The 24,439-nt window shown below is 48.1% G+C and overlaps 1 protein-coding gene across 1 annotated transcript in view; it reads right to left on the bottom strand.

Annotated features, from left to right (window-relative positions):
* Positions 1 to 24,439, bottom strand: part of CCDC183 (coiled-coil domain containing 183) — a 357,131-nt gene that overhangs the window by 75,339 nt on the left and 257,353 nt on the right. Inside the window, exon 11 of the mRNA XM_085615709.1 lies at positions 1,389 to 1,554. Within this exon, the coding sequence (XP_085471835.1) occupies positions 1,389 to 1,554 (166 nt within the window). The remainder of the gene's footprint in view (positions 1 to 1,388; positions 1,555 to 24,439) is intronic.

Genomic DNA, 24,439 nt, shown 5'->3' with positions numbered 1-24,439 from the left:
ACCTTGGCCTTGTCTCCACCGGGATGAACACCAACTCCCTGAATCTAAATGTCGACAAGACCGAGGTGGTGGTATTGGGAAAGAACCCTTTGCTTTGGGGGCCTCAACTTTGGCCGACCGTGCTGGGAACACCACGGAATCCCACCAATAAAGTGATGAAACTTGGATTCTGGCTTGACTCCAATTTGTCTATGAAGCCGCAAGCTACCAAAGTTGCTTCTGAATGCTTTGCTACTATGAAATGGCTGAAGAAGATCCTGTGGCTACTCCCTTTTTCTGGGCAAAGAACATTCATCCAGGCAATGATAATATCTAGACTTGATCATGGCAATGTCTTGTGCCGGGGGGCAGACGAGGCTACTTTGAGATTCCTGCAGGTGGTCCAGAATATCGCCTTCCAAAAGACTCAACATCTGGGCTTCTTTGCCAACTCCACTGGCTTCAAGTGAACAAGCGTATACAATTCAAAGCACTTTGTTTCATGCACAAGATCCGCTCCTGCTCAGGACCACAGTACTTGCAAAAACTCATGACTCCATATTACCCTGCTCGCAGGCTGCGCGCTCAAGGAGTACATTTCCATTCACAGTTCTGAAAGCCTAATACATCCGCATGGGCGGACGCTCCTGTTTCTTTCTCAGTCCTTGGCTATGGAACGCCCTCCCAGAATCTTTAAGATGCTGTGCCTCACTTTCCATCTTTAGCCAGGAACTGAAATCTTGGCTCTTTTCGCTACTCCTAGGCTGATCTATCTGTACTCAAAGCGCTGAGAAACCCTGCAAGGTAGCCACACACTATACAAGAACTGAATAATAATAATAGATCATGCTCCGCTGCTGGTTTCCAGCGGAGGTCCAAGCGGGTCAGATCATCTCAGGTCAATCATTTAACTGATGCATGATTATTGTATGTAACTATATGTCATATGGATAACCTGAACATCTGGCATGGATTAGCCCCCCCTGGACTGTCATTGGTCACCTCAGTGCTACACTGTAGGAAAACAACTAACATCCATGCCTAAGGTGAGCCGATGGTTTCTGGTGGGGCCCACTAGCACTCAGCTTTGCAGACCAGCACTTATTTTTCATCATCCGACTTTGATCGTTTAGTAAGAAAGATAAATACAAAAGGGGGAAAAAGGGCAAAAATAAAGACGGAAAACAGTGACAAAGGGAGAATGTGGGGTGAAAAAGAACCTGCAGGACTGAGATGGAGAGGCAGCGAAGGTCCGGTGATGAACAAAAGGCATGAGGTGGAATCAAGGCTGTGCAACCTTGGTATTTGTCACCTCAACAGCCAGCAGCAAGGACAGCTGGAGTTAGACCAAATCTAGGGGCCTCAGCACTTATTCTTTCACAAATTCAGCAATGATAACATACACGTACCTTCTTAGGAGGGGAGATCCCATACAGTTTGACGTAGAGATTGTCAATGCCATTCTTGATAGTCAGATACAACTCCTGACTGTGGAACAAGTTTTGTTTCATTTGCTGTAGTCTTTCCTCCTCCAGCTTCAAGTTGTTTTTGAGTTCCACGTCCAACGCGTCAAAGCTGCAAGATAGAATATTCCAGGTCCTTTGAATAACCAGAACACCTTGCAGAAGTGTTTTCAAGTCACACGGCTTTCTGTTTCTTTCTATCTAAAGGTAACTTTACTGATCTCCATTTGGTTCTTATTTCTGTTTCTCCAGCATTGACTGTATGACACTTTACGATGATGATTAGTTGTCGCTGAGTGCAGACCCGGCCAGTTCTGATGTAGGAGAACTGTGCAGAGTCACTCAACTTGTTACCTTCGATAACAGCAAGAAAATGTCATGCATGGAATACAGTGGAGTTACCTAGGTATAGTTCACTAATCAAATACTGCTAGAACATATCACCAGTCAATTAACGTGATATATATATTTTGAAAGGTGATCATAGACTTTTTATCAGCGGCGGCTCCTCCGCTGGGCAAAGTGTCGCCCCACAGGAAAATAATAATAACACAATGTTATTGTCATTTTATTTTTCAATACTGTCTCTGTTGAGGTGCGGGGTGGGGCTGGGCTGGCTAAAGAGCAGGGGGAGGAATAGTGGCCACTTTCTAAGTCCGCATGACAATTTTGCTGGCCATCTTGAGCTCATATTGCACAACTGGGTGGGGAACATGCACAGCGTACCAATCCCTGTCTGAGCGCCAAACAAGGCCGCTCAGACCAATTACAACGCTGCTGTCATAATGATGACACCATCGCCCTGATTGGCATAGGGGAGTCTGGGAGCCTGTGTGCTTCCTGTTTCCTGTGTCGACCAAAGAAGACAGAGGAGAGGTGGCATCCCGCAGGTAAGTGATTTTTTCTTTGTTTTTAACACCCCCTCACCACTACTGCCCCATAACGGCTGCCACTTCTTTTAATTGCACGAGAAATATCAGCACTAGATCGGCATGAATAAACTTTGCACGTTGGTGTGTACTAGAAGCTAACACCATGGGCCATATGTAGGAAGCCAAATACCGGTCGGTAACGGCCGAAATTCGGTAAATATCCCGTTACCGACCGGTATTGAGGCACTTGAGATGTAGGTGGCTGATTTCTGGATTCGGTATTTACCGAATCGGAATTTTAATAAATCGGTAGAATACAGATTCGGTACATACCGAATCCAGAAATGCTATGTAGGGGGCACTCAAGTGAGTGCATTATTGGTGTCTGGATTCGTTATTTACCACCAACTACAAGTTGATGGTAAATGACGAATACCTTTAAAAAAGCATTTTTGTGCAATTTGTGAAGTGCCATGTGGCACACATCATGCCCTTAGGGCATGTATGTGCGCCACATGTGCACACATGCACGAATCAGGGGTGCAACAGGGTGTCAATGTGACACCCTGCCACCCATGATAATGCCTCCCCTTTTACCGATTCGGTATTTACCGAATCGGTAATAGTAACTGGCTTCCCATTCATTCCTATGGGCCTCCAGGCCCAAAGGAATGAATGGGAAGGGATGTATTATTACCGATTCGGTAAATACCGATTCATAAATACCGATATTTACCGAATCGGTAATGATTACCGCTTAATTACCTACATACTATTTACCGATTCATTAAATACCGAATCGGTAAAATTCAGTATTTATGAATCGGTAAATGTTATGTTACCTACATATGGCCCCATATCTTTAAAAAAATATATCTTTATTTGATTTTGAAACAACAACATAATCAAACATCATAGATCATCCACAGCTATGTTTACAAAGGATACAGATGTTAAAGTAATGAGCGTGCAAGTTCTAACACATCAAAGGTAATAAAATATCAGAAAGGAGATCAAATTCGCCTGTGACAACAATCTCAACAATGTTCACAACACAGAGTGTCCAGCAGCAAGGCAAACCAAGCATCACAGCCCATTTAACTGTAAGTGTTATCCTATCCAGACAGCCCGGACACAGCATCCGTAGTTCCTAGTAACAAATTACCAACCTCATCTGTCTCGGCCCCCTAGCTGTAGGAATGCCATCAAGGTCCCAATACTTTGCTAAATTTGTGGGGACAACCCCTACACCTATATGTGAATTGCTCAGCACCATTTACACGTCCTTACCCACCTTCTATTGGCGCAGAGTGGGGACCTCCCAGACTCTCCAATACTTGGCCATATCTCTCTTTACCACAGTCAAACCCAGATTACAAAACAAGAGTTGGGCTCTCAGGACATCCAGCCCCATCGGTATTCCCAAGAGGACAAATTTCAGGTCAAGTGGGACATCGACCTCTAGGATAGCATGAGGTTCTTGTACAATCTCCGTCTAATACGTCTGGATGAAGGGGCAACTCCAAAATGTGTGGAGGAAGTTGCCTTTGACCCCATACATCTCAAATAATGTAGTGTGGCTGCCCTCCACATCCTATGCAGTCTGGCTCGATCGTAATAAACCTGATGTAGGACCTTAAATTGTATCAGCCGGAGCCTCGACTTTATTGCTACTTTACCGGGGATGCATCAAGGCCGTCTACCCAATCTGTGTCATCATTCTGCCCAATACACACAAGATGATGGACGGAAGGTTTCACATTGGCAATACATTCACCCCCAGTCACAGATCTGGGTTTAATCCATCATTATTTTGCTCACCACGCCACCCCAGTTCAGACATGGCCATATGCAAATCAGTGTTGACCCTGTGCCTCATGGGAACAGTCCAGCCCGAACTGCCAAGCCATGTCTTCCCTGGACCGGAATCAAGCATCCTAGGACCGGTTTCGGGTTTTCACCCCTCTTTAGCCAGGATAGCTTGACTCCAGTGGTGTGGTGAGCACGGGACCCACGTCTGGGCATACCCTTCCCACAAAGGGCAAACAGCAAAACACACAAGATGAGGAACGGAATGTTGCACATTGGCAAAACATTCACCCCCAGTCACAGATCTGGGTTTGATCCATCGTTATTTTGCTCACCACGCCACCCCAGTTCAGACATGGCCATATGCAAATCAGTCTTGACCCTGTGCCTCATGGGAACAGTCCAGCCAGAACTGCCAAACCATGTCTTCCCTGGACCGGAATCAAGCATCCTTGGACCGGTTTCGGGGTTTCACCCCTCTTCAGCCAGTATAGCTTGACTCCAGTGGCGTAGTGAGCACGGGACCCACATCTGGGCATACCCTTCCCACATAGGGCGAACAGCAAAACACACAAGATGATGGACGGAATGTTGCACATGGGCAAAACATTCACCCCCAGTCACGGATCTGGGTTTAATCCATCGTTATTTTGCTCACCACGCCACCCCAGTTCAGACATGGCCATATGCAAATCAGTCTTGACCCTGTGCCTCAAGTGGACAGTCCAGCCTAAACTGCCAAGCCATGTCTTCCCTGGACCAGAATCAAGCATCCTAAGACCGGTTTTGGGATTTCACCCCTCTTCAGCCAGGATAGCTTGACTCCAGTGGTGTAGTGAGCACGGGACCCACGTTTAGGCATACCCTTCCCACATAGGGCGAACAGCAAAACACACAAGATGATGAACGGAATGTTGCGCATAGGCAAAACATTCACCCCCAGTCACAGATCTGGGTTTAATCCATCGTTATTTTGCTCACCACGCCACCCCAATTCAAACATGGCCATATGCAAATCAGTCTTGACCCTGTGCCTCATGGGAACAGTCCAGCCCGAACTGCCAAGCCATGTCTTCCCTGGACCGGAATCAAGCATCCTAGGACCGGTTTCGGGGTTTCACCCCTCTTCAGCCAGGATAGCTTGACTCCAGTGGTGTAGTGAGCACGGGACCCACGTCGGGGCAAACCCCTTCCCACATAGGGCGAACAGCAAAACACACAAGATGATGGATGGAATGTTGCACATTCTGCCCAATGTCAGTAACCCATCTTTCTCGTAGTGGGCCTAATGTGTCAAGGTCATTATTGTTAATAGTTTTATAAGTGTACGAAATGGCCTTACTCCCTAGCTCCTCCATAAGCAACCTGTCCTCAAGCGGGGCGTATTCAGGTATGTAAACCATGCAAAAACACTCAGCTAGTCAGGCGTGACGGAACTGCATACATTTTAAGTGCTGGTTTAGATGCAGGTGATATTCCTGCCTCAGGGATGGGAAGGGCATTAGGCCCCATCTTCCAGAATGTTACCTATTTTAGTCCCAGGGCTCAAACCCACGTAAATTCCCATATTCTCTCACTATGTCCCTTTCCCACAGTGGTGTTTCCCTGGTAACCCTATATGGCCAGCTCATAGCCTTGGAGGCTCATTTCCACAATCTTAATGTCACCTGCATCACCGGCAGTAACCTGTCTGAACCAGACCCTTCATAGATATAGTGCAAAGAGGAGTGGGGCTGCATTTAGGCACTTTCCAACATGTACGTTGGGTGGTCCCGCGATGCAAACATCCAATCATTAATGGGTATCAGATGTGCTTCCCAATAATAGGCCTGAATATCCGGAAGGGATATCCTCCCATTTTAAAAGTTCAACTGGAGAATCCGCAGCACCACCCAAGGGTGCCTCCCACTCCACAGCAACATCCTCACCTCTCTATCAATTTTGTTGAACATATCTTTCAGGATAGTATAATATCTATTTTCGAGGCTATATAGCAACTTGAGGACAGTAATTATCTTGAAGATGGCAGCCCTTCCCATTATAGTCAGGGGCAGCCCACGCCAATGCTCAGAATCTCTCCAAAAGGAAGTGGCTTGGCATTGTCAGAGATGCCATAAGGTTGAAACAGCAAAGATTTCTCCCAATTAATTTTGTATCCCAAGTAGCCACCACCAGGGCCGGACTGGCTACCGGGCGTTTTGGTGGGCTGCGAAGCTAGTGGCCGATTTCACTGCAGTGGGGGCTGATTTTGTGGATGGGGACCCATATGTACTTCTAAATAAAGAAAGCAAAACAAATGTTTTTAAAGCATACTATAAAACCATTTGGTATTGCATTGTTTACTTAGAAATGCTCGTTAGCCAGTTATGCCATGGCCGCCACACAATTCTATGACTTGGAAAATTACTGGGATCATGGCATGAGTCTCCATAATATAAAAAAGGATATTGTCCATGTAGAGCTAGATTTTTTCTTCCGGCGGGCTGGATTCCAAAACCAGTGGTTCCAACCTGAGAGCAAAAAGGAGAGGGGATAAGGGGCATCCCTGCCACGCCCCCCACTCAAATGGGAACTCCTCCGAGAGGACCCCATTCACTCTTACCGTGGCTGTCAGGGCTTGATAGATTAATGACACCCACTGCCTATACTTAGGACCAAAACCAAAGTTAACCAGTGTTTGCTGGAGATAGGGCCAATGAATAGCATCAAAAGCTTTCTCAGCCTCCCTATCCCAGACTTCTTCCAGCCAGTTGTGCAATCGTCGCAAGTCAAGGCAAGTGGATCCATCTGGCATGAAGCCTGGTTGGTTGCCATGTATCAGTGGGGCCATAACTTTTAACAGCCTAGTCACCAGGATCATTGCCAACACCTTGGCCTCCATGTTTAAAAGTGAAATAAGGAGATATGAGTCACAGCTGGTCCTAGGTTTGCCCACATTGTAAATCTGGTTCAAAAGATGAGGACCCAGCGTGCCAGCGTAATTTATCAAAAATTCAGCTGGTAGACCATTAGGTCCTGGGGTCTTCCCAGGTTTAAGCTGCACAATGGCTGCCTGTACCTCAGAGAGGTTTATGTCCCTGTCAAGATCATTGTGGTCCTGTGCAGAGAGAACAGGGGATGTCACTGTTGCAAGAAACTCCTGGATTTGGTCAGCTCTCAAGCGCAAACGTGCCCCATTAAACTCTGCATAATATCGTGCAAATTCCCCCAATATTTGGGTGTCCATCGCATAGGAGTCTCCCCTAGGAACAGTTTTGGTCTCCACCCAGCATGCCCCTGCCTCTTTGTTGCAGAGCCACACCAGTAGTTTGCCCACCTTATCACCAGTGTCATAGAGATGGTGATGGTTGGCCAGCTGACTCCGCTTCACCTCTAAACCAATTCTCGGTATTCCGTTCACAGCACCTCAAGTTGCCTAAAAGTCTGAGGGTTAGGATGTCCACAGTGCGTCGCTTCCATGGCTTGCAGCCAGCGTTTGAGCTCATCAATCTGTCCCACCTCATACATTTTTGTACATGGTAGCATTCAGTCCTGAAGAACCACTTTATAAGCCTCCCAGAGGGTCAAAGCGGACTTCACAGAGCCCTCGTTTTCAGAGAAGTACAACTCCATATCAGTCTGTATCTCTCTGGCCAAATCTACATCCCTCAGGTCTCAGGCATTCGATTTCCATCTCGTAGGTATTACTTGTTTCTTCTTCCCTATTGTGACCCAGAGCCGGAAATGATCTGAAAGACCCCATGCCAAATATTCTGCCCTGGATACCACCCCGACTTCCAGCGCTGGAGCAAAACCATAAACAAGCCGAGGAAAAAACCCCATGCACCCCAGACAAGTACGAATAACCTTGCACGTTAGGGTGGCAGCGATGCCAAAGATCAATCAATCAATCAATCATGGCATTTGTAAAGCGCACTACATACCCGCGAGGGTCTCAAGGCGCTGGGGCGGGGGTGGGGGGGAGCTGCTACTGTTCGAAGAGCCAGGTCTTGAGAAGTCTTCTGAAGGTCAGAAGGGCTTCGGTCTGCCGCAGGCAGATGGGGAGGGTGTTCCATGTCTTGGCGGCGAGGTGGGAGAATGATCTGCCGCCGGCGGTCACTCTTCGGATGCGGGGGACGGTGGCGAGGGCGCGGTCTGCTGAGCGGAGCTGGCGGGTGGGGGTGTAGAGGCTGAGTCGGCCATTGAGGTACGTTGGTCTGGTGTTGTGGAGTGCCTTGTGTGCGTGGGTGAGGAGTTTGAAGGTTATCCTCTTGTTGACAGGGAGCCAGTGCAGGTCTCTCGGGTGGGGTGTGATGTGGCTGCGGCGAGGGATGTCGAGGATCAGGCGTGCGGAGGCGTTCTGGATGCGTTGAAGCCGTTTCAGGAGTTTGGCCGGGGCTCCTGCGCAGAGTGTGTTTCCGTAGTCCAGTCTACTGCTGACGAGGGACTGGGTGACCGTCCTTCTTGTTTCGGTGGGGATCCACTTGAAGATTTTGCGAAGCATGCGGAGGGTGTTGAAGCATGAGGAGGAGACGGCGTTGACCTGCTTCGTCATGGAGAGGGTGGAGTCGAGGATGACCCCTAGGTTGCGTGCATGGTCGGTGGGTGTTGGGGGTGTTCCTAGTGCAGTCGGCCACCAGGAGTCGTCCCAGGCCTTGGGGGTGGATCCGAGGATGAGGACCTCCGTCTTGTCCGAGTTCAGCTTCAGTCGGCTGTTCCTCATCCCGTCGGCAACGGCCTTCATTTCTTCGTGGAGGTTGGTTTTGGCAGTGTGGGGGTCCTTGGTGAGGGAGAGGATCAGCTGGGTGTCGTCGGCATAGGAGATTATGTTGAGGTCGTGCCATCGTGCGATGTGGGTGAGCGGTGCCATGTAGACGTTGAACAACGTTGGACTGAGGGATGAGCCTTGGGGTACGCCGCAGATGATCTCAGTGGCTTCGGGGTGGAAGGGGGGGAGGCAGACGGTCTCTGTTCTGCCGGAGAGGATGGAGGAGGTCCAGTCCAGGGCCTTCTCTTGGATTCCGGCGTCGTAGAGGCGTGTTCGTAGTGTGCGGTGGCAGACCGTGTCGAAGGCGGCTGACAGGGCCACGGTTTGCCCGTTGTCTAGCAGGGTCCTGATGTCATCGGTGGCAGCGATGAGGGCAGTTTTGGTGCTGTGGTTGCTGCGGAACCCGGACTGGGACGGGTCCAGGATGCTGTTCTCCTCGAGGAATCTGGCCAGTTGTTTGTTGACGGCCTTTTCGATGATCTTTGCCGGGAACGGGAGCAGGGAGATGCGTCGGAAGTTTTTGAGGTCCTTGGGGTCCGCCTTGGGTTTCTTGAGTAAGGCGTTGATCTCTGCGTGCTTCCAGCTCTCTGGGAAGGTCGCTGTCTCGAAGGAGATGTTGATGGTTTTCCGGAGATGGGGTGTGATGGTGCTGCTGGCTTTTTTGAAGATGTGGTGAGGGCAGGGGTCTTCCGGGTCGTCGTCATTGATGTTGGTCCAGGCGATCAGGCGGTTGGTGCGGGTGGTGGTCGTGGGAGCGGGGGTCTCAGTGGTTGCCGGGGTGGTGACGGCGTTGAAGCTGTCGTGGATATCTGCGATCTTGCGATGGAAGAAGGTGGCCAGCGAGTCGCACAGGTCTTGTGAAGGTGGGATGTCGTTGGTGTTGGAGCTGGGGTTGGAGAGTTCCTTCACGATGTTGAAGAGCTCTTTGCTGTTGTGTGCGTTGTTGTCTAGGCGGTCTTTGAAGGAGGTCCTTTTGGCAGATCTGATGAGGTGGTGCTGTCCGCGGGTGGCGTTCTTGTGGGCTGTGTAGCTTTCCGGTGTTCGTTCACAGATCCAGTTTTTTTCGAGTTTTCAGCAGGTTCGCTTGGAGGCCTGGAGGTCTTCGGTGAACCAGCTGGCTTTCTTGCTAGTGTGGGTGTTGGAGGGCTTCTTGCGCGGGGTGAGGATGTTGGCACAGTCGTTGATCCACTGTCTGAGGTTGCGAGCGGCGGTGTCGGGGTTAGTCGGATTTGCGGGTGGGCTCTGGGCGAGGGTGGTGGAAAGCTGGTCTTCGGTGACTTTGCTCCAGCAGTGGCGCGGCATCTGTTGAGTGCGGTGGTGCGTGATGGGTTTCCAAAAGGTGAAGTGGATGCAGCGGTGATCGGTCCAGTGTAGCTCGGTGGTGTGGTTGAAGGAGACGTGGGAGCTTGCGGAGAAGATGGGGTCAAGCGTGTGGCTGGCGGAGTGGGTGAGACTAGTGACGAGTTGTCTGAGTCCGAGGTTGGTGAGATTGTCGATCAGGGTGGAGGAGTTGGTGTCATTGTTGCTCTCGAGGTGGAAGTTCAGGTCCCTGAGGAGGACGTAGTCCATGGAGGCGAGGGCGTGTGTGCTGACAAGGTCGGTGATGGAGTCGCTGAACTGTGCTCGTGGTCCGTGGGGTCTGTAGATGAGGGTTCCTCTGAGGGTGGTGTTGGGATCGGTGTGGATCTGGAAGTGCAGGTGTTTGGCGGTGCTGAGGGTGTCGTCGGTGTTGGTTGAGACTTTGAGAGTGTTCCTGTGGACGATAGCGATTCCTCCTCCTACTCCATTGGTGCGGTCCCTGCGGGTGATCTTATAGCCTTCCGGGATGGCTTTGGCGATGTCGGGTGCCGAGGAGGGGTTCAGCCAGGTCTCTGTCAGGAAGGTGACGTCTGAGGTGTTGGAGTCCAGTAGGTCCAAGAGTTCCACGGCATGTTTGCGTGCGGAGCAGGTGTTGAGAAGGATGCATCTGAGGTGGTTGGGTTCTTTGGTAGGTGGGTTGGCGGGCCGGATGCTGGTGAAGCTGCAGTTCCGGCAGGAGAAGGCTCCTTGGGTGCGCTTCGGGGCGGCCAGGCAGCAGGTGCGTGATCATCTGGCGTTGAGTGCGTGGAGGGTGCTGGAGTTGTAGCAGAGGCGGGCGTCGTGGCATTCGCGGGGGCCAGGGGTCCTGGCACTGGGTGCAGTCCAGGCGCGGACGGGTGCAGACAGGCTTGCCTTAGGCGTGCCCGCTGTGCGCGGCCGGCATATATGGGGGAGGGAGGAGCAGCTGGGAGGCAGGAGGTAGGGGCAGTGAATGGGCAGTCAGGGGGGCGGGGACGCAGCGGCGGGAACAGGAGCGGTGAATGGCCCGGAAGACAAGGGCACAGAATCATGGAGGTCACAGAAGGAAAAGCGGGCACAGAATCACGGGGGTCGCAGAATGAAAAACGGGCACAGAATCACGGGGGTCACAGAAAGAAAAGCGGGCATGGATCACTGGGGTCACAGAAGGAAAAGCGGACACAGATCATGGGGGTCACAGAAGGCAAAGGCACAGAATCACGGGGGTCAAGGAAGGAAAAACGGGCAGAGAATCACGGGGGTCACAGAAAGAAAAGCGGGCACAGATCACGGGGGTCACAGAAGGTAAGGGCACAGAATCACGGGGATCACAGAAGGAAAAACTGGCAGAGAATCACGAGGGTCACAGAAGGAAAAGCGGACACAGATCACAGGGGTCACAGAAGGAAAAACGGGCACAGAACCACGGGGGTGACGATGGGAACAGAGGGAAAGAAGGGTACAGGAGAAAATACAGGCATAGGGGGAAGACAGACAACAGCAGACACAGACAGCAAAAAAGAAAACGATAAGGGCAGTACAATGAACAAAGATCAAAGAGCTGCAAGGCCACCACAAAGCGTGCCTACACCAAATCTCATGTCAGTACTGCTACCTGCCTAGAGCGATCCAAGATGGGCGCCATAACATCATTGAAATCTCCTCCGACAATGTGTAAGGAGGAGGAAGCCACCATAAGTATTTTGGCCACCTTGTCCAGTGTGAAAGGTTGCAATGTGGGGGGGGGTGTATATACACTAACTAGGGTGATGTCCGTACATCCCCACTGTATTTAAACCCTGACATATGTGCCACAAAGATCAATCCATGTCTGGATAACCTGAAACGCTGTGGACTTCTGTATCAACACAGGATCCCCCGGGATCCAGAAGCAAATCTGCATCTTCCAATGTAGGGTGCGCACCCATGCCTAGGAATGGGCAGTGAGTCCCTTTCAGGTATGTTTCTTGGAGCAAGACCGATTCGGATCGAAGTCTACGTCTGTATTGTATCACTAATCCCCTCTTTATCTTGCTGCCCAGGCCACATACATTCCAAGACAAGACAGAAAAGTTGGTATCACCCAAGTGCCTATCCTGCATCGTGGAGTTCATGATGTCTGCAGCTTGACGGATGTTGCATTCTAGGACTGTACGCTATACTACTATTACTGTGCCTTCTCAGCCAAAAATGCGGCAAAAAAACAAACCCAAAACACATAACTCCCACCCCCTCGCCCCATCTCCCACAAGTCATCGCGAGCATCCACAACTTGCAAACCAAACATAACTCCTCACAAACAAATGGTGAGAGGTCTGTCGCCCGCCCACCCTCTCACCATTTACACAATACAAAATTAACGTATAATCCACAATCACTTCCCTAGCACTCCCAACACAGACCACTCATACCAAACACACCAAATGGGGTAGGGGGCCTTTAGCAAGCTGCAACCACACCAAATATTGTGCTGCCAATTGTCAACAACATAGCGCCCCCCGGGGTCCTACCGGACCCCTGCAAGATCAAGAGTTTACAAGATCTCCGGTTTCTTTGTGCATTAGTTCAGGGTTAGATGCTGCACTATCAGAGCCATGGCTCAGATCATCCTCCATTGTCTGCTGGGCCGACGGATCATCTCCCCATGTCAAAGAAGTTCGGCTCCTGCAGAAGAAGCCCCTCTCCCACTGAGTCCGTTGATTCCTCGCCTCCAACGTGGTCATCAGCTGCGGTGCGTGTGGGTCTACCCCCGCCTCTCAGATACCTAGCTCTATGTTTCTGTATCAAGGACTAAAGTGTTGACCTGGCCCCCAACCCTCCACAGTCAGCTGTCTCATGTGGCCGTTCCTGTGATGGTCGACGGTGAGGGCTCTCCTCCAGCCAGTGCCAGGCGTCCTCAGGTGTGAGAAAGAAATGGGCATTGTCTTGAAACAAGACTTTCAGTTTGGCGGAGAAAAGAAACATGTAATGTGCAGCTGCATGGATCACAGCTTGGCTGAAGCTAACACAATATCAGACATCTGGCGGCTGGCACTAATCGGGGGTGGCGGGGAAGGGCGGGGGCAGGGGTGGGGGACAGGAAGGGGTAAAGAAAAAAGTAAATAAACTTACCTCCTCGCCGTGTCCCTCCTCCATTGTCTCGCCACGTCTCTCCCAGCCAGAACAGGAAGCACTCAGGCTTCCCTAAGCCAATCACAATGCTGCAGCACAGCATTGTGATTACCCTGAGGGCCGTGGGAGCCTGGGCATGTACTCAGCCTGGGTGCAGAACACGCAAAGCGTGCATGACTGTTTGGCCGACCCGAGACGGCCGGCCAAAAATTCATGCGCACTTACAGTGTGGCCATCACTCCTCCCCCTGCTGATCTGTGAGCAGAGCAGCCCCGCCTTGCCCGCAATGCTGTCGCAGCAGGAACAAATAAAAAGATAACAAGTTATTATCATTTTATTTTTATTTTATTTACACTGCTGAAAGCAGTGGGGCGATGCTCCTCTGCCTTAGCAGAGGTGCCACCAGTGGCAGCTCCTCCGCTAAGGCGGAGGAGCATTGTCCCACTGCCCGCGGAGCAGTGTAAACAAAAAATATTAAATGATAATAACCAAAGTTATTATCATTTTATTTTTCGGATCGTCAGGCTAAGGCGGGCTGGATTTGGCTTTCCTGACATCGGGGAGGAGGAGTGGTTGAGCACTCTGTAAAGTGCGCATGAATGTTTGACCTGCCAAACAGTCAAGCGCACTTTGCACGTTCTCAATGAAGGCTGCATTACAGCCTGCATGGAGAACATGCTCAGGCCCCCATTCCCTGGCTGAGCGCCGGACCATGGCACTCAGATCAATCACAACGCTGCATTGCAGCGCTGTGATTGGCTATGGGGAGCCTGAGTTCTTACCAATCACAACGCTGCATTGTGATTGGCTGTGGGGAGTGTGGATGCTTCCTGGAAGAGACTCACTGGACACGGGACAGACGGAGGAGAGACGCGGCGAGATCAGGTAAGTGATTGATTTGTTAATTCAAACATGGCCGCCCCCACCCCACCCGCCACTACCGTACCTTACCAGCCGCCACTGGGAGCCACCACTGTCAGACACGCAGGAGATGTTGTTGTTGAGTATCTAAGTTACAGACTTCGGAACAAAGTGACCCAGAAATGAGTCCTGGTTTCTCTTCTTCATTGAACAGTGCACGGCTCGGTAGTTAATGCACACCCCCCTCCTTCCATGCCTCACAGATCATTTTTCAGACTAAATTTGTGACTGCCCCATGGCCCTCCACCTTGCAGTGGGCTAAGCAAGGAAAATACTTATTCACAATTCACAACAGCAAAACTGTTATCACAAAGGCACCTGAGCACACGTGGGTGTTTGTCAAAGGCAGCCCTTTATTATGCCATGGGCCTGCTGAGCAGTGATTGGGTGGAATGGGGTCAAAAGGCAGGAGTAACTCTCTCCCCTCAGAAATGGCAAGGTTGGCACAACCTGTGATATACAGTAAGAGTGGGGTTTCCATAGCTGAGTGGGAATGTGAAGAACATGCAGGACCCTCTTCATGAAAAAACGAGTAATTCTGCACCTTTTTTTTTTTTGTTTGCATATTTATATAGCGCGAACTCGACCCGAAGGTATTGGAGCGCTTTACACGAGCACCGTATTTACATTACACATTCAGGCAGGGGGAGATAAAGTGGTTTGCCCAGAATCACAGGATGTGGACGCGACCCCGAGGCTCGAACCCTGGCTTCCAGCACCAAAGTCGAAAGTCTAGCCGACGGACCACATATAAGTGCAGATTTCGTTATTTCTATTATTCGTCATCCTTCTCGAGCTGTGCCAGGGCAAGCCTAAAGTGATTGAGTGGGAAATGTCAGGTGACTCGTCCCCCAGGGTCGTCTTCCTGCTGTGCGGAGTTCTATAGCACAGAGGTCCGCACAGAGACCCCGGCACACGTGCGCTGTTCTTTTTTCTCTGTGGGGAAATAATTGTTCCCAACCTGGAAAATGTATGACCCCTTTGCAGGGTGGAAAGGAGAGGGAGATGAGTTTGCAATGACCCCAAACATAAATGCATTGGTTGATGGATGATTATTCGGAGGCAGAAGTTGGACGTGGGTGCGTTGATTCCTCTGTTGTGGGGGAAAGTTCGTGTTTGAGGTCTGTAAGTGTGGACCGTACCATCAGGGCCTGGACGCTTCCTACAGCGGCCCGAAAGATGGATGATTACACTCTGGGGCAACCTTCTCCCATCTCTGCCACTCCAACAATGCACTCTAGGTACCCCATAGATGTCTTTATTTAATGATGCATTGCTCTGTTACTACTAATGTTACGATTATTAATCTTTAGTGTAAGATATTAGTTTTCTCGTAGAATTCTGAGTCCACTCAATTCTCCACTTACTGCGGTTATTACTTGTTCTTTTATGTTTTGTTTAGGAGGGAGATGTTTTGTGTTTATCATGAGATCACAATCTCATGGAATGAGAATACGATGACGTGCAGGGAACTGGAGAAATAGTGGGAGGGAGCTGGATGGCGAGAAGTGTTCCCGGCTCTGTCCTAGAGCTTTATTCGCCACACGTACCCCAAGTGGCGCAAGGTTCCAGCCTTCTAAGAGGCATCCTCCTTCTGGCACTTGTGGCCAAATATTAACCGACCACTGACTTATCCTTCAAGAGCATTGTGACCCAGACAATGATCATGCATGTCACTTCCTCCTCCTGGCCAATCACACTCTTTATGTGTACTCTGGCAACAAGGCGCTGCCCACACAAACCATCAATCTATTGCCTCATGCTAGGAGAAACACAAAGTTATGCTGGTTGTCTGGCCATGAGTAGCTGTGCTACCTTACCGGAACCCACATGAGCAGGCCCAGATACTACATTCACCTTCTAACACTGTCATTCCCTCGTGTTACCTAGTTACAGCAGTCACCTGCCCACGAATTCTGTGGACATCTCTCTAAGTTGGTTAGCCCCTTGGACCATCTTACATTCCCAACAACATTTTCCGTCATAGCCATACCTGGCAAACTCCTGTGTTTGCCAGGTATATACCAGGGTGGCAGACACCCCACCCACTAGCAGACTTCTTGAAATCCCTAGCATATCGATTGGTCAATTAACTACACTATGCAGAAACATAGAGGCTATGCAAACACGTGGAAACCACAATGACATTTCACATAGACTACTAAACAGCCAGACTGAAATTAATGCACATGATTTTGCCCAAAACAATATTTAATACGTGATGTTATTGCCAGTCCCAACTGGCAACAATGGAACACGTTACACACTCGCAGGTCCTCCGTCTAGGGAAGCATACCAACCAACACAACTGCATTCAAGCAACTCAATGGTCTCTATACCCAAACCTCTATGGGGCTGTTGCTTCAGCAGCTGGAAATTTCCTCTGAAGCCTCAAGTGGACCCTCTTCTTCATACTGTGCCCCTCAGCGGCTTCAATCTTCACTCACCCTAACTAAATGCACTGCATCAAACGGTTGCATATAGACTCCCATTTAACAGGCACTTTCCAGTCCACCCACAGTCACTCTGGGAGAATGCCATTCATACAACAAACATAGAGAAATAATATTTTCTGGGGGGAAAGAAAGAAAACCTGACCAGTTTTTAGTTCTTACACTTGTTTTTGGTTTCGATGTGGTGTCCACAAACCAGACCACAGTTTCCTTTTACTGAGTAACGGGACAGTCTTGAGTTCTGCCCCAAGTGTGGTTTCTGGTCACAACAGTCTAACTGTACCCAGAAGACAGCTGGACACTAACGGGAAATGGGGATCCGATAATGATGGCAAGGCAAGGTAGTACTGCAAACGGCGCATCAGGGGTCATAGCTTGTCTGATGGCAGATAAGCAATGAGTGGACCGCAGAACCATTTATGGGTGTTCTTACATATCAAGGGCCACCACAGTACGGTGCTTTGATGCTGGAGGTTTCTCATGGGCCTCTGGGGATTTTGACCACTACCCACTGCTTTTATACAGTCAGAAGGAGTGGGAAAACCCAATGTACCCTTGGAGGCTTGGGCGATACAACTTGAAATAAGTGAAGGCTTGCCTACAAGGGATTTTATTTGTAGATGAATTTCAGAGATATTATCTCAAAAAGATGTATTGCTGTTCAACCCTAATTAGTGGTGAACTGATGATCAATCTAGCATTGAAAGAGTGATTTTACTTAGCAGACATCTGTCAAAAAATCATAAAATATAACACACGGTGTAGACTTTACTTCAAACAAAACATATATTTAATATATGAACAAATAAGGACCAGGGAAAGTGAAGTTGGAATCAACCTAACATAGTTCTAGAGGTAACATAAATTTGCCTACAACGAATCTATGTATACATCTATTCTGTGAGTTGGTAAAGGAAAACGATCTGATACAACCTTCTCAGGAAGGTGCACTTTGTTTTACCCTCTGCTTGAAGCATCTTCTCTGCCACTCCTCCTCCCCGCAAGCCCAACCACACCGAGATCTTTTCTCTCAGGGAGTCATGCACTCCAATGCATCCAAGTTCACAGTTTCCTCTCTATCGGGTACTCCATCAACCCCATGCTCAGACAATTGTTTGGTATTAGCTTGACTCTTTTTGTGACGAAACTTGTCCTCATGCCCTCTGTGGTCTCAGAAAAGTCTGATCGCACCATGGTTCTCACCAATATATGTATCAGCATTAGCCATCTTAATTACACCACACTGTGCCAAAGTGTTCTATTCCACCAACCTGAGAGTTAAAAAAGACCATCAGGCTAATATTCTCCCATGCCAACCCGATGAGTTATGATGTCTCATTGGCTCAGATGCCATTCAACATAGGCACCAACTGGTAGATCTGGGTTGCAGTAGTGGGCGTTCTTATAGCTCACACCTGTTATGTTGGTCATCCCGGATTGGACTTTTAGAAATGCTAAACGCTTTCTGTACTAAAACCAACCAAAGGAAATGACCCATCAGTGCCATTAATGGATAAGACCTAGAATTGTAACAGCAGGCAAATATCTTTAACCAATTCAAGTAAATAGCTTTAGTGGAAGGCTGACTAGTTGCCAATAAAACCTTCATCACTCTTTAGGTAAAGTATAATAAGAAAGAGCTAACCTTTCAAGTTCCTAGCTCCCAAACTTAGAATATTCAAATTTAAGATTTGACCAATCCAGAACGTAAGCATTGTAAAGGTGAATAAAGGCCAGAACGCCCAAAATCAGAGGATAAAGAGGAAAAGCAAACTGAAGGAGAATAGTCCACAGCAACATCAGGGCATCTCCTATCTCATAGGAGAGAAAACAGGCCACATTTCGTATTCTTGCAAATGGCAAACTGAACTATGGTCAGAATGCCCCAAAATAAAACAGGTTCTCCAGTATCTCCTGATGATGTTCCTATTATGATTGATACATCTTGGTTAGGTAGTCTGCTGTCAGATTCTCCTTCCCCACCAGATGAGTTACAGACTGCACAAGTTCTATGGTTAGACCCAAAATCTGCAGTGCTTCTTCCCGCAAGTTGACCCACAATAGCACCTCGTTTAGATAAAACATGTGTTCTCCATGAGAACCTGCACCTGAATTTTAAAAGCAAGGACAAGAATCCTCACCAACCAAGATGGCATGTTTCATCATAGGATTCTGTTCCACGCTAGGTCGGCAGTGCACTGCCTAGTGGGGTCCTCAACGGGCGCTCTTTATTAGGGTCTTTTCCCTGCCTGTGTTAAGTGCTCATGTGTCAGTGATAATAGTGGGTTTAGTGTCAGATCTATGGCAAGAATAAAAACACAGAGGATCAGTTGAACCTGAGGTGTTGTGTGTTCAGGCATACAACCATCATCTGTTTGGAAGATTGCAGAAATGAAGCCCAAGCCACCACACCCGACACAATTTCAGTCAATCCCAAAGGCTCCTCTAGGCACCCCAGAGCTCAGTTCACTCAATGCAGCCAACACAGCCTGATTAAATTCCTCCATACTCTGAATGGAATCCCACATTGGTGGAAAACTCAACTGTTGAATAGGTTACAGAGTCAGAACTGCTTCAGACATCCATCATTCTCAAGACCAGCTGCATCACTTAAAAGGACAGAAACAGCACTGCCACGCACCTGGCTGACGCGAATATTGAGGACAGAATTTCAAAGGAAAAAATATCCAAATGTAAGTGCATATTACGAAGTACAGATTAACTATTCCTAACCCCACATTCACGTACTTTGACGATATATATATATATATATATATGGCATAGGTGCATATATGAGGTGTAGGTATAGAAAATCTAGACTTACTTACCTGTCAACATTTATTTTCAACATTTTGCCCTCAATATTGTGTCCCATCGATATTCTGGGCGCACACCGCTGCAAAACTATCCACTTTAGGAGCTAGGACATCGCTTGGCAAGAAATGCCAGAAGTAAAAGACCAGGGGTCAGGCCTTCTCTGTATCCACACCCAGGGTCTGGAATAATGCTCTGACTGACCATATAGCAGCACCAACCATCTTTCAGTTCAGAAAGATGAAAATGAAGACATCTTTCCAATGATTACTATAATACTAAACCACAGGGACCTGTTACCTGCCTCATTATAAACAAGCTTTACTCATACCTCTGGGTCTGCGCCCACTTGTCAGTGCTCAGTTTCCCCCCAACTAGGTCAGCGCCCCGGAAATAACACTACATTAATGCATTGTGCTACAAAATATGAAGCATACCTATAGTTTTCAGAATTTACTCATTTTAATGGTTATATGTTTAAATAATACAGCTTTATCTGAGTCCGTTCACCATAAATCTTACCAGATAATCCTTTTTTACCTGTAAGCATGTAGAGAAATATTGACGGCTGTCAGCTCTTGTTCGAAAGAGTATTCCCAAATGTTTTCTAACTGGTTTTTTGATGTATGGTCAGTTAAAATGAACAGATCCTACTAGGTTTTGCACAAGGAGCACATGAATTGTTGTTTTTCCATTGATAACCATGGCTTCAGTCTTTGTTCCAGTTTTTTAGGTCGAGCCTAGGGCCCATGCGCTGCTATGCAAGACTTGTTGTGGTGGAGTAGCAAATAGAAGCCCCACCCACTCTCCGCTCATATTTGCCATTGGCTTGTATCATTGTCTGTCCTAAATGCTGGCTTCTTATTCGTAAATAGGCTTGTTAGTCCTTCCTTAGTACCGCCGACTCTTCATTTGTCACCTCCCATGGCAGCTGGCCCCTTTACTTCAGTTGTTAGACTGCACATGTTATTTAGACTTTGAGCATTATTTTTTTTAATTTGGTTCTCCTACTGCAGGCACAACATGCTTTGGTGCCTTCTTTAGCCCCCACGCCTTCCCTCCTGTTTTCTGTGCCTCCTTCCCCCACCCGACCTCCCTCCCGTTGTCCTTGCCTGCTCCGAACCACCCCACCCACCCACCCGTTGTCTGTGCCTTCTCCCCCCTGCACTCCTTCCCGTTGTCCGCGATGCCAACCATTTGCAATGCAATAGGTCTCCCGTAAATGCGAGACCTATTGCATTGCAAATGCTTGTTCTTCAAGGTGTGCTGCTCGTGGTGTTCTTGCTAATGCACAGATCCGCACAGACCTCAATCATTTACAAGGAGAATCACTAAGTGCTCTGTTATAAAATTCAGCACAACTCAGAGCCCAAACAAGTCCTTATAATCAGGGCTCGAGTCGGGGTTACACGCGGGTGGATGGCGTCCACCCACTCTTTTTTCAGGGTGGACGCCGTCCGCCCTGCCAAGAAGTTGAGGCCCTCTCTAAAATATGCTGAACACGTCCAGGTGTAATTTTGAGACACTGGGATAAATTCAGCAGCGTCTGCTCGTTATCTGCTTTCAGTGGCGACTGGTGAGTGTTGAAAGTGGTGAGCGTAAAAGTTTGTGATGAGTGGCTTGCGAGCGAACGAGCCCGACAGCCACAAGGGCAGTTGGGGGGGTTTCCCCCCAAGAAAAGTTTGAAAAAAAAGTGCGGGCAAATGGGGCCTTTTCAAGCATATTTGAGAAAGCAGGAAGGTTAATTAAGCAGTTATTAAATTCTAGTTTTAACATCAATAATGCTCACTAATAGTACTGCAAATAATCTCTGTGATGACCTCACATTTCTCACATGTGAGTTTCTGTTTTGATGTAAAATAAACTTTTTATATGGATGTTGCATGAAACAAACCGCATTTCTCTGAAAAATGTCTATAATAGCCTCTCACACCACCTACACTCAAAATAAATTAAAGGAAAATCATATTGAAAACAGTTTTTTAAAGAATTATTCAATGTCATCAGGGCAAAAATCTCTCCAGAGCAGAGCTAACTCTATAAGGAGACCCATGCCACCCGAGACTCCTGTGCACCGCTGGACAAAAAGATGCTTTTCGGAAATGCCGTTTGGGGGGAAAAAGCTGGAACGTTTTTTTCAGGCTACAGGAAAGCAAACAAGACGATTGATAATTTGTCCTCTCTACTAAGAACATTCCAATCTTCCATCAAAGCCCTTAACTACCAGTCCCAAAAAATTAATCTTCAAAGAACTTAGCTAAACACAATAGCAGTTTTCATAACCGGCATAAACAAGAAAAGAGCGCACTTAAATAGTCTCATAACATGAGCTCTGCTAGCAGCAGAAACACTGTACCCTACTGGCACCTGCATTGACTGGAGGATCTCAAGATCACATTAAAATTGGGAAAGTCAACCAATAAGAACTTATCAGGGATATGCTGGCTACTCAGTATGGAAACAACCCCAAAAAGACCAGGGAATTACGTTTAAGAAAGTTGATACATTGATTTCTGAAGGTCACAGTGGTTACACCCACGCACTTTCACCTATATAGCCACGGAAAGTAACACCCCCCCCATCTTCCTCTCCTAGGGAGGCTTTAAGTGGCCGCACAAACTCCAGGGGCACCGGAAAGCACATGTATGGCCCTGTTTACAGTAATTGCTTCCACTGCCCCTGCACACAGCACAGTCTGCTGTGCAGCGCGGTGCACATGGACCAGCTCTGCCTTTCACAAAGCCAGGCTGGGAAGATGCCAGTTTACCGTGGTGTACGAGTGCACTGAGTCAGCAGAATTCGACCTCACACGTGACGGTTCCTGTGACTCAGCAGCTCACCTGTGCAGCGCCTAGAGTGTCCAAGCTCCTTCACTGTGTGCATTCAGTTAGTTCCTCCCCTTCAGCAGCAATCAGGCTATTGGAAGAAACTCCCGGAGTGACTCTAAATGATGGTGTGGAAATTGTGTTGGGGCACCTGGCACCCCTTTCTTTTCTTCTGGTTGTCGCCATGTGCTTTTGGAAAGTTGCCGCCAAGCTTTCCCTCGTGATCAACCATGCTTGGTACTTGCACAGAAGGCACGGTGACATTGTCGCCCTCTTTCACGTTTTCAAGATCTCATTGGAGGAGCCGCCTACGTACCCCCCAGACAGAGAACTATGGGGGTCTCTGCCCTGCCCACCTGTTGGTATTCGGGCTGTGCTCGAATCAACCCCTCATCTGGCGCCGGCAGTGGAACGGATTCGAAACCCAACATCTGTCAGTGCAAACTGGGGCCAAGAATGTATTATACTGCGAGTGCCGGCCCCAGCCTTCCCCAGCTCTACAAACATACTCATTGTTTCATATACTTTTCACATCATCAAGTTGAAGTGCCTTCCTGTATAGTTACTCTTTGTACACTCAAATACGTGAAAAGCGTTTTTTAATAGTAAATCAGTGAAATCTCACTTTGCATTTTTAACTGTACATTTGTGCACGTGTGCAAACATATTCCATCAACCAAAAAACGAAAAGATACACACTTCAATGTAATGCATCAAACGCCACGTCATCACTGAACAGTCACAAACTAAGGCCCAGATATACTAACAGTTTGCAAAATCTCAGCGTGTATTTACTATCCCAAAGGTGCCCTCGTCTTAGCTAAGCTCAGCGCAGTAGGAATCCAACTGTACCTCACTGGTGAGTACTAAGCAGATCAAAACACTCTAGGGTTATTTGTGCCCCATCCAGGTGCGACCCAACCTGGCAGTTACTTACCAATAGTTTGATTAGAAAGAGGTCGATTTTTTTAAAGTTTCAAAACCACTAATTAGCATAATAATTGCCTCACTTCAAATGACATTACATAACATTCGGTCAAATTAAGACAATATAGGAAATCACATTGTATTGTATGTGGTCAATATCAGAGAAAATGACCATGCCCTTCAAAACCATGTGGCATCATGACAGTGCGTCATGACGCAAATGTGTATTGTGTTCTTGGTGTACTTTGGCCAAGTCTTATCTCATGACTGGCTGCTTACTGTACAGGAAGTCTTCCACCTTTTCCATGTCGACGTTTTTGTCCTGTTCGCTGCCTGCCTCGAGCAGAAGACCCAGGCTTCCTTTATGTTAAACCTGCTTGTGTACTGGAAGCTATCTACATGAACTCACGCCAGGCAGATGCCCTGTTGGTACAGCTGTCTGCACATCACGGTGCACCTCTGCACAGTGTGAAACCCAAATATTTTCCACCTGGACTGGTGTTGGTGTACAACTATGACTTCTAATGCATTCAGTGCATCTCAATAGAGGTATGAGCAATCAAAAAACGTTATTAACTGTGGCATGATCGCAGGGGAATTAGCAGCGCACCAGAGTTCAGAGCAATATTTGCCTGCATTGAATAAATCCATTCAACTTGAAACTCTAGATGGAAAGTGAAGACTGTAACCAGAAATGATTAATTACATGTAGGCCTGGTCCTGCATCATAGAAAGGCTCATGGAAGTCATAAATGTTAGAATAAGTCCCCACTGGATGTGCGGACCCAGGAACACTTGATCTTAAATATTTGTCCATAGAATTATGGATATGGGGTGCTATTGTTCATGTGTCCATATGACGAACAGCATCATTCAGAAACCTATCAAAGACAAGACTTTTCTGAACTGTAGCATGTTGGAATTCCAGAAGATACTATTTTTCAAGGCTTCATTGCACCATCTGATTACAGTGTATCGTCTGGTCATGGTGTTTTCCGTCTGAATTAAAATGAACTTCATCATCAGAGAAGGAAGAAAAGCCTTGAGAGCAAAGTGGACCACTCTAAGCTCCATTACAGCCATGTGACAAGAGCTTTCCTTGACTGTCCAACACCCTCGCACTGCAAGTTGTCCCAGATCCTCACCTCAGCCCATAGGAGATGCATCTGTGACAATCGCCTGGGATGGTGTTTCTTGCTGG

This window comes from Triturus cristatus, chromosome 1_2 (assembly GCF_964204655.1).
Source record: "Triturus cristatus chromosome 1_2, aTriCri1.1, whole genome shotgun sequence".
Lineage (NCBI taxonomy): Eukaryota > Metazoa > Chordata > Amphibia > Caudata > Salamandridae > Triturus > Triturus cristatus.
This window is presented reverse-complemented; position numbering and strand designations above follow the sequence as displayed.